Source organism: Oryx dammah, unplaced genomic scaffold (genome assembly GCF_014754425.2).
Source record: "Oryx dammah isolate SB20612 unplaced genomic scaffold, SCBI_Odam_1.1 HiC_scaffold_27, whole genome shotgun sequence".
Lineage (NCBI taxonomy): Eukaryota > Metazoa > Chordata > Mammalia > Artiodactyla > Bovidae > Oryx > Oryx dammah.
The window spans coordinates 75,642,137-75,662,670 of NW_024070211.1; the positions used below are offsets into that span (position 1 = coordinate 75,642,137).

Sequence of the window (20,534 nt, forward strand, 5' to 3'; positions counted from 1 at the left end):
AAACTGAAAAGACCATATTTGCTCTTTTTTCTCTTTCTGTCAAGTTTCCTGAAAATATCTAGGGAACTTAGGGCATCTAGGAGACCTTTCTAAATTCGCCTACGTTTCAAGGCTGCTCTGGGGATTGAGTAACATGATTGTTATTAAATGTCAGCCACAGTGTCTGCTACCATGTCAGTGCTGTTATTGTAACAAGCCTGTGTCCACCATGATAATTCTATCCCCTGTCACTTTTTAGGGTTGTGAGTCATAGACTGGGATGATAAGGTCTGATATATAATTCTTATTTATTTGAATCCTCTAAGAGAAAAATGATAATAGCATCTTGTTCAGTAATGTGCCTGAAGCAATTAGGATATTCTGATTAGAGCCATGACTAAGATCAACAGTATTTCTGTAGACAGGTATTTCATTTAACTAACAACCCTGAGAAGATTGGACACTCTATCCCTGATTGCATGGGCTTCATGGAGCCTGGTAATAAGGAGTCCAAAGAGTTGCAGCAAAGAGTAATGGATTACAGGTGGGGTTTTGTAAAACCAATATTTAAGAATCCCATTGGGCATTATGTTGGATGTTTGTTCTTTGAAGCATAAGCTAAGGAAACACAGGAGCCTCCCTGGCGATTCAGTGGTAAAGAATCTGCCTGCAGTATAAGAGATGTGGGTTCAGTCCCTGGGTTAGAATGATCCCCTGGAGAAGGAAATGGCAGTTCACTCTAGTATTGTTGCCTGGGAAATCTGATGGACAGAGAAGCTTAGGGGCTACAGTCTATGGGGTCACAAAAGAGTGACAAATCCAATGGAATATTACTCAGACATAAAAAGGATTTATGTATTCTTAAAGTTTACATGTATAATGCCATCATTGCTGCCTTTTCCGTGAGCCTCTGATAGACAACAATAGGCAAGGCCTTCCTCGTGAAGCCCAACACATATTGATTATTCACTGTGGAACTTGGTTTCTATTTTCTGTGTGGAGGCACAGCCTACAAATTTCAACATCCCAAGCACTTGCTCCACTTTGCTTTCTTTGTGGTATAAAACAAACACATCTCTGGTCCTCCTGAAGTGTCATCACTGCCTAGTGATCAATAAGGAAAGGGAGAAAGTCCTTTAGGTTACTGGGCAGACTTCAGCTTTGCTCTGTGTCTGGCCTACACTTGATTGCCTTTCTCACTGAACTGATGCAAAACAGTTGAATAAATGATTTGTGTGTGTGTGTCTTCAGGGAACTGAGAGGGCTTAGCTGAAGTGTTTATTGCAAGTAAAGTCAAAGTTGAGTGGAGCATATATATGGGATGAGAACATTCCGTCAATATCCCTTGACAGGTATCAAAGCCCCAGGAGTTCCGGGGCCATCAGGGAGCTGGGCCATTGAGCTGAGACTCTGGCAAGGCTGAGGGGTGTAGGCAGGAGAGGAAGAGCAGTACCCCGAGCCCCTCACACCAGCTACCCTCAGAATAGACCTCCTCCTAAATATATTTTACCTAAGGGGCTTTGCATGGCTTTATTTGCTCAAGATATATGGCTTCTAAAAATAGGTAAACTGCCGTTACAGTGGAAAATATTTGGAGTCGATAAAACTGTAGAGTACAGTATCAGGACAATGAAGCCATTTACCCTGAGAAAGCTCTTTGACCTCAGGCTTTGATGACCTCATCTAGAAAAGTACACCAATCTCAGTAATGATATGGGGAAGATAGTAAATGTTTCAAAACTGACAGCTGTTAGTATTAATGCTATTATTTATTCTAAGGACACATCACTTCTCATTGGTGCCTATGACTTTCTTTGTGTGCTGAACCCCTGACCCTTGGTGGATGTACCCAAATAGTAACTTTGTCCATGTTCTCACACACACAGAGGCAGGAAGGATCCCATTTCATGTAATCAACTGTGAAGGGCCTCTGGGAAGCTGTGTGTTCCTAGCTGATGATCTAGGACATTAAATTTCCTCAGCATTCACAGTCAGTTTGTTGCTTATATAAACTGCATTTCTATGGAATTTCCATTTGTTTGTTCTGTTTTTCCTCCCTTTCCACCTTGGATGATGGACCGTTGATGGAGCCCTTTTTTCCCCTTGAAGTTGTAGAGTGTTATAATAGAAACCAGAGTGATATACTGTAAAGATCACTGGATTGGGCTTCTGGAAGGCGATCATCCATTCCATTTCTGCTCCAAATGACTGCGTGACCTTGAGCAAGTCATGGAATTTGTTTGGACTTCCCTCCCTGCTCCAAAAACTGGGCTATAAGATTTCCTTTCCACTCCCACAATCCTGGTGGTTTGCAGGCTGTAGATTTGAGTGATCTGAAAAGACCCACTTTATGTCAGGATGCAATGAAGTATATGAGGTTTGAGATGCCCTTTTAGTCTTCAGAATTTTTAGAAACAGAAATATTGATAAACAGTTTTTAAAGGGTAGTTTTCTGTCTCTGTGGTGTTTGCATGAACTGATTAGCCATTCAGATAGATGTCTAATCTGCTCCACTGTCAAGCTTCTTTTAATGGATGTTCTGGCTACTGGCAACTAATAATTTATAATCATAAATGATAAGTGACAGAGGCATCTGTCCATAACGATGAAATGGACTTAGAACGTGCTGTTAGATGTCAAATAGAACACAATCATGCAAAAAGAACTTGGGATGTTAGTAGCGATGTATATGCTTACTGGAAGTGTGTGTATGCAGTCCAGGTACTCTGTGGTGGTCTGGAATTTGAAATCATGAAAAATATTCAAAAGTATATCTTTATACTTATGAAAATGATGTTTAATATCTCTCCATTAATTTCTGTTAAATTTTTCTAAACTTATTTTTCAAGGTCCTAAATATATATTTTGAAAATGGTTTTAGTATTAATGGGGTTTTTTTTATTGCTATGAAAAGTAAAATGGAATTTTTTTTAATGTTATTTTATGCTTTTTCAGTTCAGTTCAGTCACTCAGTCTTGCCTGACTCTTTGTGACTGCAGGACACCAGGCTTCCCTGTCTATCACCAACTCCCAGAGTTTGCTCAAACTCATCTCCATTGAGTCAGTGATACCATCCAACCATTTCAAGCTCTGTTGTCCCCTTCTCCTCCCACCTTCAATCATTCCCAGCATCAGCACCTTTTCCAATGAGTCAGTTCTTTTCATCAGGTGGCCACAATATTGGAATTTCAGCTTCAGCATCAGTCCTTCCAATGAATATTCAGGACTGATTTTCTTTAGGATGAACCGGTCAGATCTCCTTGGAGTTCAAGGGACTCTCAAGAGTCTTCTCCAACACCATAGTTCAAAAGCATCAATTTTTCGGCACTCAGCTTTCTTTATAGTCTAATTCTCACATCCGTACACGACTACTGGAAAAACCATAGCTTTGACTAGAGGGACTTCTGTCAGCAAAGTAATATCTCTGCTTTTTAATGTGCTGTCTAGGTTGGTCATGGCTTTTCTTCCAAGGAGGAAGTGTCTTTTAATTTCATGGCTGCAGTTACCATCTGCAGTGATTTTGGAGCCCAAGAAAAGAGTCTGTCACTGTTTACATATTTTCCCCATCTATTTGCCATGAAGTGATAGGACTGGATGCCATGATCTTCGTTTTCTGAATGTTGTGCTTTAAGCCAACTTTTTCACTGTCCTCTTTCACTTTCATCAAGAGGCTCTTTAGTTCTTCTTCACTTTCTGCCATAGGGTGCCATAAGGGTTACTGATATTTCTCCTGGCACTCTTGATTATGCTTTTTGATGTGATGGTAAATGGGTATGTTTCCCTGATTTCTCTTTCTGATCCTTTATTGTTAGTGTATAGGAATGGAAGATATTTTTGTGCATTAACTTTATATCCTGCAACTTTACCAAATTCATTGATGAGTTCTAGTAGTTTTCTGTTGACATCTGCAGGGTTTTCCATGTATAGTATTACGTCATGTGCAAATGGTTATAGTTTTTCTTTTCCAATTTGATTCTTTTTTATTTCTTTTTCTTCTTTGATTGTCATGGCTAGGACTTCCAAAACTATACTGAATAATAGTGGCCAGAGTGGACATCCTGTCTTATTCTTGATCTGAGAGGAAATGCTTTCAGTCTTTCACAATTAAAAATGGTATTTGTTATGGGTTTGTCATACATGTCCTTTATTAAATTAAAGTAGGTTCCTTCTTTGCCTACTTTCTGGAGAGTTTTTATCAAAAATGGGAGTTGAATTTTGTCAGAAGCTTTTTCTACGTCTATTGAGAACATCATTTTTTTAAGTAAAATTTTCTGTCTCTTTTGTTTATCTTTTTATTGGAGGATAACTGTTTTACAATATTGTTTTGGTTTCTGCCATACACAAACATGAATCACCGGTATACATATGTTCCCTCCCTCCTGTAGCCCCTCCCATCTTCCTCCCCATTCTACCCCATCCTACTCTGGGGTTGTCACAGAGCACTGGGTTGAGCTCCCTGTGTCTCCCACATGCTATTTTCTATATGGTAATTTATGTTTCCATACTATTCTCTCAATTCGTCCCACCCTTTCCTTCCCCAACTGTGTCCACAAGTCTGTTCTTTATGTCTGTGTCTCCGTTGTTGCCCTGCAAACAGATTCATCAGTACTATCATTCTAGATTCCATATGCATGTGTTAATATGCAATATTTGTCTCTTTCTGTCTTAACTCTGTATGATAGGCTCTAGGTTCATACACCTCATTAGGACTGACTCAAATGTGTTCTTTTAAATAGCTGAGTAATATTCCACTGTGTATATGTACCACAATTTCGGTATTCATTTATCTGTCAGTGGACATTTTTCGATGGATCATACAGTTTTTATTCTTCAGTTTGTTGATGTGGAGTATCACATTGATTGATTTGTGGATATTTTAGACTCCTTGTATCCCTTGAATGAATCTCAGTTGATCATGGTGTATGGATGATCCTTTTAATGTGTGGTTAGATTCAGTATTTTGTTTAGAAATTTTGCATCTATGTTCATCAGTGACATTGACCTATAATTTTCTTTTTTGTGGTATAATATCTTTGTATGGTTTTATTATCAGGGAATTGTTGGCCTTTTATAATGAGCTTGGGAGTGTTTCTTTTCTACAATTTTTTGGAAGAGTTTCAGAAGAGTAGGTGTTAATTCTTCTCTAAATACTTCATAAATTCTCCTGTGAAGTCAGCTGATCTTAGACTTTTGTTTGTTTGGAGATTTTAAATCACAATTTCAATTTCAGTACTTGTGATTACTACCATTTCAATTTCAGTACTTGTGATTTCTCTGTTCATATTGTCTATTTCCTTATGGTTCAGCCTTGGAAGGTTGTGCCTTTGTATGAATTTGTCCATTTCTTCTAGGCTGTCCATTTTATTGCTGCATAGTTGCTTGTAGTAGTGTGTTATGATCCTTGATACTTCTGTTATGTCCATTGTAACTTCTCCTTTTTCCTTTCTAATTTTATTGACTTGAATCCTCTTCCTTTTTTTCTTAATGAGTCTGGCTAAAGCTTTGTTTATATTCTCAAAGAACCAGTTTTTAGTTTCATTGATCTTTGCTGTTGTTTTTTTGTCTCTATTTCTTTTATTTCTGCTCTAACCTTTATCATATATTTCCTTCTACTAACTTTGAGTTTTGTTGGTTTTCCTTTCTCTAGTTGCTTTAGGAGTAAGGTTGGGTTGTTTATTTGAGATTTTTCTTGTTTCTTGAGCTAAATTGTATTGCTATAAATTTCCCTCTTGGAATTGCTTTTGCTGTGTTGTTTTTGGATCATTGTATTTTCATTGTCATTTGTCTTTAGGTATTTTTTTATATTCTCTTTGATTTCTCCAGTGATCCATTGGTCATTTAGTAACATGTTTAACCTCTGTGTCATTGTGTTTTTTACAACTGAGATGTGGATAAAGAACATGTGTTACATATATACAGTGGAATATTGTTAAGCCATAAAAAAGAATGAAACAATGCCATTTTTAGCCATGTGGATAGACCTAGAGATTGTTATGTGGAGTGAATTAAGTAAGAGAAAGACAAGTATCATATGATATTGCTTATATGTGGAATCTAAAAGAAGAGTACAAGTGAACATATCTATTGTATAAAACAGAAACAGAGTTACATATGTAGAATACAAATTTATGGTTACCAGGTGTTAAGATGGGGAAGAATAAATTGGAAGATTGGAATTGACATATACACACTACTATATATAAAACAGATAGCTAAAAAAAAAAAAAAAAAAAAAAACAAACCAGATAGCTAGTAAGGATCTACTCTATAGCACAGGGAGCTCTACTCAATACTCTGTAATGGCCTATATGGGAAAATAATCTAAAAAAGAGTGGGTGTATGTATTTGTATAGCTGATTCACTTTTCTGTATATCTGAAACTAATGTGCTGTGCAACATGGTAAGTTGCTTCAGTTGTGTCCAACTCTTTGCAACCCTATGGACTGTGAGCCTACCACACTCCTCTGTCCTTGGTGCCCTCCAGGAATCTTCCCTATCCAGGGGCTGAACCCATGTCTCTTAGGTCTCTTGCATTGGCAGGCAGGTTCCTTACTACTAGCACCACCTGGGAAGCCCACTTGAAACTAACACAACATTGGAAATCAACTATACTCTAATGAGAAAAAAAATCTAATAAAATCCATAAAATAAATGAAATGCATTAGGGTTTAAATTCCTTCCCATTAATTTTTTTTTCTGTCTCTCCATTTTCTGTGTTGTGTGCCTGTTGCTATCAGAGGCATAACTCACAAATGGATATTTCTAATGAGCAGGTTTCCTCTGAAAGGTTGGGTGACTTTATAGATCCCCTGCTAGTAGAAATTATTAATTATCATAATATATTTTGAATTTTAGACTCAGGAACTATCATCTCTTCTGACTTTCATCACTGTACCTGCCTTCAGTGGTCCCTCTCAACTTCTAGGCTTCTGCTTTCGATTTAATAAACTCTGGGAAATCAAATTAAGATTGTTAATGCTGTGTACAAGCTAAGTGTAGACAACCCTGAGGGGCCTGATGTCCTTTCATAAGCATGTAGGCATTATATTTAGTGCACAGTTATTATGAGATGTATTTAATGTCTCATTCATTTTTATATTCCCAGAGTCTAATACACTACTTGTCAAATAGCAGATAATGAATAATGGTTGTTTCAGTGAATAAATGTTCACTGGCCACTTTTTCTCATCCCTTGGGTTCTTTGATGTATTTTAGAAAGTGTGATTTCCTAGATAATTGTCCACTGTGTAATGGAGATATTACTTTAATTTCTCCATGATCAATGTGAAAGCTTTTTGAGATCTGAAAGTTATGACAGAAATTCTAAGCAATTTCTTGTAGATGAGACATCTTACAAGTGGATCAATGCTGTTTTATGTCACATTGTGTAATGCTCAGGTTTCTGAGTGCTTTGGTTCAGTAATTATCCACCAATAATTTGTTTAGAACAGTAAAGCTCAGCCGTGTCATCCATGTCATTCCTCAGTGTTTTTGGTCTAGTTAAATATAAAGCAGTGTCAGGATAATAAAAGCTGTGGTTAAAAGAAAGTGAATAATAAAACAAACATCTCTTCCTATTGTGTGAATGGTATTAAATCAAATTTGTTACTTCAAATAGTGGTGAGAACAGTGTGAACGCTCCTGGGAATATGTTTATTCCCTGTTCTCTGGAGTGCTTTTTCCCCCTTGGTTGCAGGCTTCTTAATACCACACCTAAAATTCAGACATACTCTGGGCTGCCTTAATTATGATGATTTAGATTGGGTAATACGTTCATCAAAACTAATCCACTTAAGGATAACTTAATTAAGAGAATACAATTTGCCAGCACTTTTCTACTTTTAGAGGAATATTACATTAGAACATTCACAGATTTGCACTTTCTTCAAAAACCCAGACAAAAACAGAGAAATCATAGAGTTTTAAAGGTGAATGTAACTTGAGATTTCATTGATGCTACCCTGTGTCCAAAAAATTCACTTCTATACAAAAATGTTAGCATGTTAATTAGAACTGATGTGACTTGAAATACTTCACAGTTTATTGCAGAGTAGCTGTGTTTATTTCATAGAAGGTAATGAGTCGCAGGTGGATGGTGATTTTACATAATCTTAGTGCAGGTAAACAAGTAGAAAATTACTATTCCTATTACACCATTGAAATGTTTTCAAGTTTTAGTTTAAAACTTATACATGTAATTATGTATGCAATTAAACTTTTAAACCTTTAATTGTTCTCAATTTTTAAAAAAATTTTTATTTTATATTGACGTAGAGTTGATTTGCAATGTTGTGTTACTTTCTGCTGTATAACAAAGTGATTCAGTTTCAATTCAGTTCAGTCGCTCAGTCATGTCCTACTCTTTGTGACCCCCATGGACTGCAGCAGGCCAGGCTTCCCTGTCAATCACCAGCTCCCTGAGCTTACTCAAACTCATGTCCATTGAGTTGGTGATGCCATCCAGCCATCTCATCCTCTGTCATCCCCTTCTCCTGCCTTCAACCTTCCCCAGCATTAGGATCTTTTCAAATGAGTCCGTTCTTCACATTGGGTGGCCAAAGTATTGGAGTTTCAGCTTCAGCATCAGTCCTTCCAATGAATATTCAGGACTGGTTTCCTTTAGGATGGATTTGTTGGATCTCCTTGCAGTCCAGGGGTCTTCTCAAACACCACAGTTCAAAAGCATCAATTCTTTGGTGCTGGTACGCTGCAGTCCATGGGGTCGCTAAGAGTCTGACACAACTGAGCAACTTCACTTTCACTTTTCACTTTCATGCATTGGAGAAGGAAATGGCAACCCTCTCCAGTGTTCTTGCCTGGAGAATCCCAGGGACGGCATAGCCTGGTGGGCTGCCGTCTATGGGGTCGCACAGAGTCAAACACGACTGAAGTGACTTAGCAGCAGCAGAAGCAGCTTTCTTTATAATCCAACTCTCACACCCATACATGACTACTGGAAAAACCATAAATTTGACTAGAGGGACCTTTGTTGGCAAAGTAATGTCTCTGCTTTTTAATATGCTGTCTAGGTTTGCCATAGCTTTTCTTCCAAGGAGCAAGCATCTTTCAATTTCATGGCTGTAGTCACCATCTGCAGTGATTTTGGAGCTCCCCAAAAAAGTCTGTCACTGTTTCCATTGTTTCCCCATCTATTTGCCATGAAGTGATGAGACCAGATGCCATGATCTTAGCTTTCTGAATGTTCAGTTTTAAACCAACATTTTCACTGTCCTCTTTCACTTTTATCAAGAGGATCTTTAGTTTTTTTTTTTTTCCCCCGCTTTCTGCCATAAGGGTGGTGTCATCTGCATATCTTCATATTCTTTTTTTCAGATTCTTTTCCCATATAGTTCATTACATAGTATTGAATAGCATTCTATATGCTTGGCAGTGGGTCCTTGTTGATTATCTTTTTTTTACACATTGTCGTGGGTATATGTTAATTCCAGCCTTCTAATTTATCCTTTCTTCTACCTCCCTTTCCCATTTGGTAACCATAAATTTGTTCTCCAATTCCATGTGTCTGTTTATGTTTTGAAAATAAGTTCATTTGTATCATTTTTAGATTCTACATATAATTAATGTTGTCTTTCTTTGTCTGACTTCACCTAGTATGATAATCTCTAGGTCCATTCATTTTGCTACAAATGGTATTATTTCATCATTTTCTATGGGTAAGTAATATTCCGTTATATATATGTACCACACTTTATTTTTTGGGGCTCCAAAATCACTGCAGATGGTGACTGCTGCCATAAAATTAAAAGACACTTACTCCTTGGAAGAAAAGTTATGACCAACCTAGATAGCATATTCAAAAGCAGAGACATTACTTTGCCGACTAAGGTCCGTCTAGTCAAGGCTATGTTTTTTCCTGTGGTCATGTATGGATGTGAGAGTTGGACTGTGAAGAAGGCTGAGCGCTGAAGAATTGATGCTTTTGAACTGTGATGTTGGAGAAGACTCTTGAGAGTCCCTTGGACTGCAAGGAGATCCAACCAGTCCATTCTGAAGGAGATCAGCCCTGGGATTTCTTTGGAAGGAATGATGCTAAAGCTGAAACTCCAGTACTTTGGCCACCTCATGCGAAGAGTTGACTCATTGGAAAAGACTCTGATGCTGGGAGGGATTGGGGGCAGGAGGAGAAAGGGATGACCGAGGATGGGATGGCTGGATGGCATCACAGACTCAATGGACATGAGTCTGAGCGAACTCCGGGAGATGGTGATGAACAGGGAGGCCTGGCGTGCTGTGATTCATGGGGTCGCAAAGAGTCGGACACGACTGAGCGACTGAAATGAACTGAACTGAATTGAACTGAACCACACTTGTTTATCCTTTCATCTGTTGATGGACATTTAGGTTTTTTTCCATGTCTTGGCTATTGTAAATAGTGCTGCAATGAATTTTGGGGTGCATATATATATTTGAAGTATGGATTTCTACATATATATACCCAGGAATGGGATTTCTGGATCATATGGTGCTGGAGTCCAGCTCCAGCAGCCAGGGAATCAGCCTGAAGGCGTGAGTGGTGTCAGCAGACGATGATGTAGCCTCTGACTCATAGTATGGAACTACATGTTTATTTCAAGCTTCAGGTTTTCTTTTATACTTTGACAAAATCATTAGGTCAGAGGTTTGACATTTTCAGTTTTCCCCACCCAGATTTACTGTCTCCAGAAATCACTGTTGTCCTTCAAACAAAGTTCCTGCTTCAGCAATTCTCTCAGAATCTGATTTACTATTATTTACTTTCTCTTATGTGTCCTGTACTTAACTTGTGATTATATTGTAACTCATGCCAGATTCCTCAGTTTATTTCTTATCTTTCTAAATCCTGTTTGCCCCTAGCATCTTAAGATCACTATCTCCTAAAAAGGCTTCTAGCTATTCTTAATTATTCCTAAACCCTAAACTCAGCAAACTTCCTTTGCCATAAATATTCCCCTCACAAACAGGTCTCAGATAACAGTCCTTCCCATGGCCTCGAGCTGTGGCCTACCTGCTCAGCCTGGAACATTCTTTGTAAAGATCTTTGAACGAATGTCAATGGTTACTTTATAGATTATTTTCGGGTACAGCTGTAGAAGGCTTTGTGCTTTCTCATGCTTCTCTCAAGCACCTTAACATTCTTTCCAGCCAACTCAACTGAAGAAAGGAAAGAACAAGTCAGAATCACAAGGCCTAACTCCTTCATCCCAGGGCTGTGCCTGCGAGATGAGGGGAGGGGGTTGGGACCATGCCTCCATTTTGTCAGTGATGCCTAACGTGGCTCCTGACAATATGGTAGCTCTATCTTTAGTTTTTTAAGGAACCTCCAAACTCAAAATGGATTAAAGACCTAATTATATGACCAGATTGGAGAAGGAAATGGCAACCCACTCCAGTGTTCTTGCCTGGAGAATCCCAGGGATGGGGGAGCCTGGTGGGCTGCCGTCTATGGAGTCACACAGAGTCGAACACTACTGACGTGACTTAGCAGCAGCAGCAGCAGCATATGATCATGCTATAAAATTCTGGAAAACATAGTCAGAACACTCTTTGACATACATCAGAGCAGTATCTTGTAGGGTCCATCTCCTAAGGTAATGAAAATTTTGTTTTATTTGTGTTACTTAAAGCTTATTTCCAATTAAGAAATATAAAATGATTATTGTTTGTACATAGATTTCTTATTTGTTTAGATTATCTATCTCGTGTATATTCTGAATATAACCATATGTTTTATATATATGTCAAATTCAAAAGTGATATTCTTTTTCTTCATGCAACTGCTCAAAATTTTAATCAGCTCTTCTATTTCTGCACTTGGACAAGGGATTTAAGATTTGTCATACTGCAGTTCACATTTTACTTCAATATGTATGTTTTTTGAAAAGGCAAAATCCCTCAGGGCTGTGATTTTCACTATTGTGTGTGTTTTAAGTTCATAGCCAAACACAACTGAATAAATCATGGGACACATTTTCCTCTCCATGACTGAAAAATGCAAATTGTTACAGGCCAATTGCTGAGAGGTCTTGTCATATCTTAGATGTCTTGTTTACAATTTGTTTTTCATTTTTTCCCCAGCATAGCCAATTCAAGTTACATTTACTTGTTATTCAGATTCTTTTCAGTTGTCTGCAAAGTTCGCTTTAACATGTGGAAAAACTATTCTCCCTCGACCATGCCTTCCTAAATGCAGTGATTAAAGTTTATAAACATGCATGTGTCTTAGTATGCAAAACCTGCTGTCCTAAATTCCCAGGGTCAAGGGGGGAAACGCTGTGCTGCCACGACCTTGATGACTTGTTCTACTCACATCCAAAGGAGTATTAACAAATTGGAGAGATTGTAGCTAAGTGAAAAAATGCATTTGCCTTGTGATTTTAGGATCACACATACCAGTGCATACCATAGAAAAGGGTCTTTTCAAATGTAGGGCAGGAGCCCCATCTTGGGGTCACACAGATCTGGAGTTTCATTCTAGTTTATCACACACTAGTTGTGTAACTTGGGTGTGCATTGTAACTTCTATGAATTCCATTTCCCTCAACTGATAAAATGAGCAAAGTAGCCTCACTTCATGGGATTGTTATAAGGAACAGAAGGAAGGAAGACACTTATCAAGTCACCAGTGATGTAAGATAAACCAACTGGCTCACTGTTTAAAAAAAAGCGCCTTCATTTGCCTTGATTTGTAGTGTGATGTAAATACTCTCACCATGGCTGATTTTAAATCATGAATGATTTAATGACCACCTGGTAAAATTCCTGAATTTTTAACAAGAAAACAAATACAGCACAAAACCACTCAGTTCAGTTCAGTTCAGTTCAGTCGCTCAGTCGTGTCTGACTCTTTGCGACCCCATGAATCGCAGCCCGCCAGGCCTCCTTGTCCATCACCAACTCCCAGAGTTCACTCAGACTTGCGTTCATCGAGTCAGTGATGCCATCCAGCCATCTCATCCTCTGTCGTCTTCTCCTCCTGCCCCCAATCCCTCCCAGCATCAGAGTCTTTTCCAATGAGTCAACTCTTCGCATGAGGTGTCCAAAGTACTGGAGTTTCAGCCTTAGCATCATTCCTTCCAAAGAAATCCCAGGGTTGAGCTCCTTCAGAATGGACTGGTTGGATCTCCTTGCAGTCCAAGGGACTCTCAAGAGTCTTCTCCAACACCACAGTTCAAAAGCATCAATTCTTCAGCATTCAGCCTTCTTCACAGTCCAACTCTCACATCCATACATGACCACTGGAAAAACCATAGCCTTGACTAGACAGACCTTAGTCGGCAAAGTAATGTCTCTGCTTTTCAATATACTATCTAGGTTGGTCATAACTTTTCTTCCAAGGAGTAAGCGTCTTTTAATTTCATGGCTGCAGTCACCATCTGCAGTGATTTTGGAGCCGCCCAAAATAAAGTCTGACACTGTTTCCACTGTTTCTCCATCTATTTCCCATGGAGTGATGGGACCAGATGCCATGATCTTCGTTTTCTGAATGTTGAGCTTTAAGCCAACTTCTTCACTCTCCTCTTTCACTTTCATCAAGAGGCTTTTTAGTTCCTCTTCACTTTCTGCCATAAGGGTGGTGTCATCTGCATATCTGAGGTTATGGATATTTCTCCCAGCAATCTTGATTCCAGCTTGTGTTTCTTCCAGTCCAGCATTTCTCATGATGTACTCTGCATATAAGTTAAATAAGCAGGGTCACAATATACAGCCTTGACATACTCCTTTTCCTATTTGGAACCAGTCTGTTGTTCCATGTCCAGTTCTAACTGTTGCTTCCTGGCCTGCATACATATTTCTTAAGAGGCAGGTCAGGTGGTCTGGTATTCCCATCTCTTTCAGAATTTTCCACAGTTTATTGTGATCTACATAGTCAAAGGCTTTGGCATAGTCAATCAAGCAGAAATAGATGTTTTTCTGGAACTCTCTTGCTTTTTCCATGATCCAGCAGATGTTGGCAATTTGATCTCTGCTTCCTCTGCCTTTTCTAAAACCAGCTTGAACATCAGGAAGTTCATGGTTCACGTATTGCTGAAGCCTGGCTTGGAGAATTTTGAGTATTACTTTACTAGCATGTGAGATGCGTGCAATTGTGCGATAGTTTGAGCATTCTTTGGCATTGCCTTTCTTTGGGATTGGAATGAAAACTGACCTTTTCCTGTCCTGTGGCCACTGCTGAGTTTTCCAAATTTGCTGGCATATTGATTGCAGCACTTTCACAGCATCATCTTTCAGGATTTGAAGTAGCTCAACTGGAATCCCTTCAACTCCACTAGTTTTGTTCGTAGTGATGCTTTCTAAGGCCCACTTGACTTCACATTCCAAAATGTCTGGCTCTAGATGAGTGATCACACCATCGTGATTATCCGGGTCATGAAGATCCTTTTTGTACAGTTCTTCTGTGTATTCTTGCCATCTCTTCTTAATATCTTCTGCTTCTGTTAGGTCCATACCATTTCTGTCCTTTATTGAGCCCATCTTTGCATGAAATGTTCCCTTGGTATCTCTAATTTTCTTGAAGAGATCTCTAGTCTTTCCCATTCTGTTGTTTTCCTCTATTTCTTTGCATTGATCGCTGAAGAAGGCTTTATCTCTTCTTGCTATTCTTTGGAACTCTGCATTCAGATGCTTATATCTTTCCTTTTCTCCTTGGCTTTTCGCCTCTCTTCTTTTCACAGCTATTTGTAAGGCTTCCCCAGACAGCCATTTTGCTTTTTTGCATTTCTTTTCCATGGGGATGGTCTTGATCCCTGTCTGCTGCAGTGTCACGAACCTCATTCTATAGTTCATCAGGCACTCTATCAGATCTAGGCCCTTAAATCTATTTCTCACTTCCACTGTATAATCATAAGGGATTTGATTTAGGTCATACCTGAATGGTCTAGCAGTTTTCCCTGCTTTCTTCAATTTAAGTCTGAATTTGGTAATAAGGAGTTCATGATCTGAGCCACAGTCAGCTCCTGGTCTTGTTTTTGTTGACTGTATAGAGCTTCTCCATCTTTGGCTGCAGAGAATATATCAATCTGATTTCAGTGTTGACCATCTGGTGATGTCCATGTGTAGAGCCTTCTCTTATCTTGTTGGAAGAGGGTGTTTGCTATGACCAGTGCATTTTCTTGGCAAAACTCTGTTAGTCTTTGCCCTGCTTCATTCCGTATTCTAAGGCCAAATTTGCCTGTTACTCCAGGTGTTTCTTGACTTCCTACTTTTGCATTTCAGTCCCCTATAATGAAAAGGACATCTGTTTTTGGGTGTTAGTTCTAAAAGGTCTTGTAGGTCTTCATAGAACCGTTCAACTTAAGCTGCTTCAGTGTTACTGGTTGGGGTATAGACTTGGATAACTGTGTTATTGAATGGTTTGCCTTGGAAACGAACAGAGATCATTCTATTGTTTTTGAGATTGCATCCAAGTACTGCATTTTGGACTCTTCTGTTAACCATGATGGCTACTCCATTTCTTCTGAGGGATTCCTGCCCACAGTAGTAGATATAATGGTCATCTGAATTAAATAGCCTTTAACAAATGGTATAATTATTTCTTTTTATTTATTTGTTTTTAATTGGAGGATAATTGTTAATAATTATATTTCGTCTTCATTGATCTAGAAAAAATGAATGGCAAAATTCTATGTAGATGGAGAAATGAATTCTAAGGGAAGAATATTAATTTATATAGTTTAAAATATTAATGATTTCAAATAATAAAAAAGATACCTTAACAGTTTTGAAAATGGGCAAAAACTTAGAAGAAAACAGATTGTTAATAATAAGAAAATGTGTTAATCAAATATTTAAAAATTAAGAATAAGGGTCACTTTGTAAGAAGTTCTAGATTGATTAAATTTACTGTTAGCTTTTTAAGACTGGTTAGAAGAGGTGCCACTAGTTTGGTCTTACATTCTTTAATATACAGGAATAAATACTAAGTATAAAGTTGTGTATACTTGATACCTAAACAAATAGAAATTGACAGCCTATATTTTAAAACCCAGTGTTTTTGCAAAAAAAGCTTTTTTTTTTTAATTTTTATTTTTACTTTATTTTACTTTACAATACTGTATTGGTTTTGCCATACATTGACATGAATCCACCACGGGTGTACATGAGTTCCTAACTAATAACTGTTTTAGATCATTCAAAACAGAATTTATTTTTTAATTGAAGTGTAGTTGATTTACAATGTTGTGTTAATTTTGGGTGTTGAGCAAAATGATTTAGTTATATACATATTATATACATTATATATAGTTATTATATATACTTATATATTATATATATGTACTTCCCAGGTGGTGCCAGGGTAAAGAATCTGGCTGCCAATGCAGGAGACACAGAGACCTGGGTTTGATCCCTGGGTAAGGAAGATTCCTTGCAGTAGGGAATGGCAGTCCACTCCAATATTCTTGCTGGGAAATTCCATGAATAGAGGTGCCTGGTGGGCTACAGTGCATAGGGTCACAAAGAGTTGGATGTGACTGAGTGACTGAGCACATAATGCAGTATGTGTATATATAAACTGAACATATGTATATATAAACTGAATATATCATCAGTTATATATTTATAAACTCACAGTCAGTTATATATATAAAAAGTTTTATATACGTTCTTTATATATATATATACACACACTATATATATATGTATATATATATATTTATATATATATATGCTTTTTCAGGTTCTTTCCCCTTGTTTGTTGTTATAAAATATTGAGTACAGTGCCCTGTGCTATACAATAGGTCCTTACTGGTTGTCTACTTTATATATACTAGTATGTATATGTTGGGCTTTCCTGGTGGCTCAGGCAGTAAAGAATTTGCCTGTATATGTTAATCCCAAACTCCTGGATAGATCAAAAATTAAAATCTAATTTTAACTGATTAAAATTAGTAAATAATTTTACACGATTAAAATCTAAAGATTTAAAAAGTTTCCTACAATCATATATTTTTTGAAATAGTAACCATGGGTTTGGGTTTTGTATTTTGTGTTTTTAATAATAGTAAATGTTCACAGGCATGGTCTGGGATGCTGGGCAGGGAGTGGCATATTGAACCTGAATCTGTTCTAGAACATCTAGACACCTGGAGCCTGCAAGTAACCATCATGTCACAGTGAGCATCTCAGTGAGCAGAATACTAAACTGTGGGTGATTCAGGAGGAAATAATCAGAAGTAAAGGTGGTTGATTAGTCAACCTGTGCTGAACGCTGCACTTCCCATGCACACTGACTGTGCCTGAGGAGACAGTCCTGGGACAGCTCACCCAGGAAAGAGTATGGGAAACCAAAGGGCATTTTGGTGACTGTAGGCTGACTTCATTCAGTAAAACTCTGTTTCAACAAGAAATGGGGCACCACATGCGAGTGTTGGGGCACCAAAAGAAGATGAGAGTACATTTTATTCTCTTTCATAAAGTGACAGAAATCATCAGCACTGGAATTATCAACATGGTATTGCCTAGAATAGCAGTTCTGCACACCCAGGGCTCGGGGAAATAACTGGTAGACTGGGTACATTACAACCTCAAAAGTATTGCCCTGCCACAGTGAGAGATCTTCAGTGAAGCAAATGCAAATACTGTTTCTCTGGGGAGGCACATGTCTCTTCCTAAATGCATATTACTATACATATTTACTGCTTCTAGAAATGTACTGGATGTGCTTGAAAATACATTCCAGGGACTAATTAAGTGACATGTTGGAGTTTGATCAGATTTGAGGAAAGAGAGAAAGACTTCACCTTCTTTCTCTTGCTTGTGGAAATTAAATGATTTCTCAGGGAAGGCAATGGCACCCCACTCCAGTACTCTTGCCTGGAAAATCCCATGGATGGAGGAGTCTGGTGGGCTGCAGTCCATGGGGTCGCTGAGGGTTGGACATGACTGAGCGATGTCACTTTCACTTTTCACTTTCATGCGTTGGAGAAGGAAATGGCAACCCACTCCAGTGTTTTTGACTGGAGAATCCCAGGGACGGGGGAGCCTGGTGGGCTGCCGTCTATGGAGTCGCACAGAGTTGGACACGACTGACGCCAGTTAGCAGCAACAGCAGCAGAGTTGCTTCTATGGTGATTCCAAACCTAGCAAAGGGGCAAACATAACAGTGATAAACTTCTTTTTTCAGGCTCTTATTAAATATTTAGGTAAAGAGAAAAGGAGGAAACTATTTTTTTTCCCATTGACACAAAATGTGATTACTTGCTGTCTTTGTGGAAAGATCGATGATCAGCCTAATGGATGAGGTCAGCTAGTGTGTTTATATTTAGGACGCAAAAAGAAAAGTGAGAAATATCAATGGGTAGCTCTTTTATTTGTCCATTTCTTGAAACTTTCTCATAAAACTAATTCATTAATTAAAAGATTTGGCATATTACAAGCTAATGTTGGAAGTTATTGTTGTTTAGTTGCTAGATCATGTCTGACTCTGTGACTTCATAGACTGTAGTCTGCCAGACTTCCCTGTCCTTGGAATTTTCCAGGCCAGAATACAGGAGTAGGTTGCCATGCGTCCTCTTCCAGAGGATCTTCTTGACCCAGGGATCAAACGTACGCCTCTTGCATTGGAGGATTCTTTACCACTGAGCCACCAGGGATGCCCTTGGAAGCCTTACCCAGACAGTATATTCCAGGGATTGTAGGGGCAGAATTTCCACAGATAGTTCAGCGCTGCTGCTTTTATTAACGTCACTTTTACCCCTGTATCAGATTTTTTTTCTTCATTCTGTAAGTAAAAGCCAAAACTGAGGACAGTATTTAGAAAGCAAATATATATTTAGGATGCTTTTGCAAGTTATTTTTTTTAATGTCTTTTTCTTCTGAGCTTATACTTAGGTTGTGAGCTGAAGAATTGGAAACATGAAAAATCCTAGTTTATTAAAATCCTGGATTTGGGGCTTTTCTTTTAGATGAAACTGTAACTTGAAAGATTAATATTGAGTTAGATACATAGGCTTTGAAACATAATAATTATGTATTTTTACTTGGAATCACATTTTATTACTGATCCTCAGAAAAACTCTACAAGTCAGCACTTTAATTATCTGTTCCTGTAGGTGGGAAACTAAGACTTGGAAAATTGAGATAATTCATCCAAGTTGAGACTGCTACTAAGAGATGAATTGGAGATTTCAAGAAGGGCCAACTGATGTAGAATCCACTTTCTTAACCACTAAGTTATATTTTTGTTCTGTATTTCACAATTTCACACTGCTTGTGTCTCATGGTGTACCGATTGACCTGTTTTTGTGTGGATGGTGGCCTGGGATCTTGCAGTAATCCACCCCTTTGTCTTTTCTGCCTGCAGGCCCCTGGGGAAGGTGTACAGGAAACTGTGGGCCAGGCGGAAGCCAGAGTCGTGCCCTGTGGTGTTTCCACTCTGAGGGGTGGACGAGCCACCTGTCTAACTGTGATGAACACAACAGACCTCCGAAGGAAAGAAGCTGCTTCCGAGTCTGTGACTGGCACAGAGACCTCTTCCAGTGGGAGGTTTCCGACTGGCACCACTGTGTACTGGCTCCTCCTGACCTGGGCCCAGCCAGGCCTGGGGCCGCAGCGTGTGTGACCGCCCAGCACGGGTTGCAGCATCGGACGGTGCACTGTGTTCAGAAGCTGAACAGAACCATGGTTGTGAAGGAGATATGTGAACACTTTGCCCCTCAGCCGCCCACGGAACAAGCGTGCCTCATCCCTTGCCCACGGGATTGTGTGGTGTCTGAGTTCTCGCCATGGTCTACGTGTAGCAATGGGTGTGGGAAGCAGTTACAGCACAGAACTCGCTCAGCTATCGCCCTCCCTCTCTACGGAGGGTCACAGTGTCCTAACTTGACTGAGTCAAGAGCCTGTGATGCTCCCATTTCTTGTCCTCTTGGGGCAGAGGAATATACATTTAGCCTTAAAGTTGGACCGTGGAGTAAATGTAGACTGCCTCATCTCAAAGAACTTAACCTAAGTGGAAGAACCGTTCTGGATTTTAGCTCTGAGTCAAAGGAGTTGGTCGCTTTTAGACATCACAGTTACAAGGCACATCACCATTCCAAGTCCTGGGACATAGAGATAGGTTTTCAAACCCGCCAGGTTTGGTGTACAAGGAGTGATGGAAGAAATGCTGTGTTAAGGTAGGTCTTTGGTGTTTATACCGTGATTCACCTAAATATTTTACAGTGTAATTTTATAACAAAATTTCTTCATGGTTTTCTACAATGGGAAAATTGTAATCAGGTTTGGGATCTGAGTTTTTAAAAGTTGCTCTAGAAAAGCTTTCAGTGTCAAGTATAAAAAATTTTGAGTCTAGACCAGAAGTACACTGAACGCCAGAGTAATTAATAGTGCGACTGTATAGGACAAGTCATCCATTTTCACATTTTATCAACAGATCAGTTGCTAAAAACATAGATCTTGTACCCTAAGTGCTCATCAAGAGATGAATGGATAAAGAAGGTGTGACAGTAGAGTACAGCTCAGCCATAAAAAAGAATGAAATTCTGGCATTTGTAGCAACACGGATGGTCTCAGAGGGCAATATGCTAAGTGAGATAAGTCAGAGAAAGACAAATATGGTA

The 20,534-nt window shown here is 38.8% G+C and overlaps 1 protein-coding gene across 1 annotated transcript in view; it reads left to right on the forward strand.

Moving 5' to 3' along the window:
- Positions 1 to 20,534, forward strand: part of THSD7B (thrombospondin type 1 domain containing 7B) — an 889,260-nt gene that overhangs the window by 183,016 nt on the left and 685,710 nt on the right. Inside the window, exon 2 of the mRNA XM_040228521.1 lies at positions 19,280 to 20,090. Coding sequence (XP_040084455.1) covers positions 19,280 to 20,090 — 811 coding nt within the window. The remainder of the gene's footprint in view (positions 1 to 19,279; positions 20,091 to 20,534) is intronic.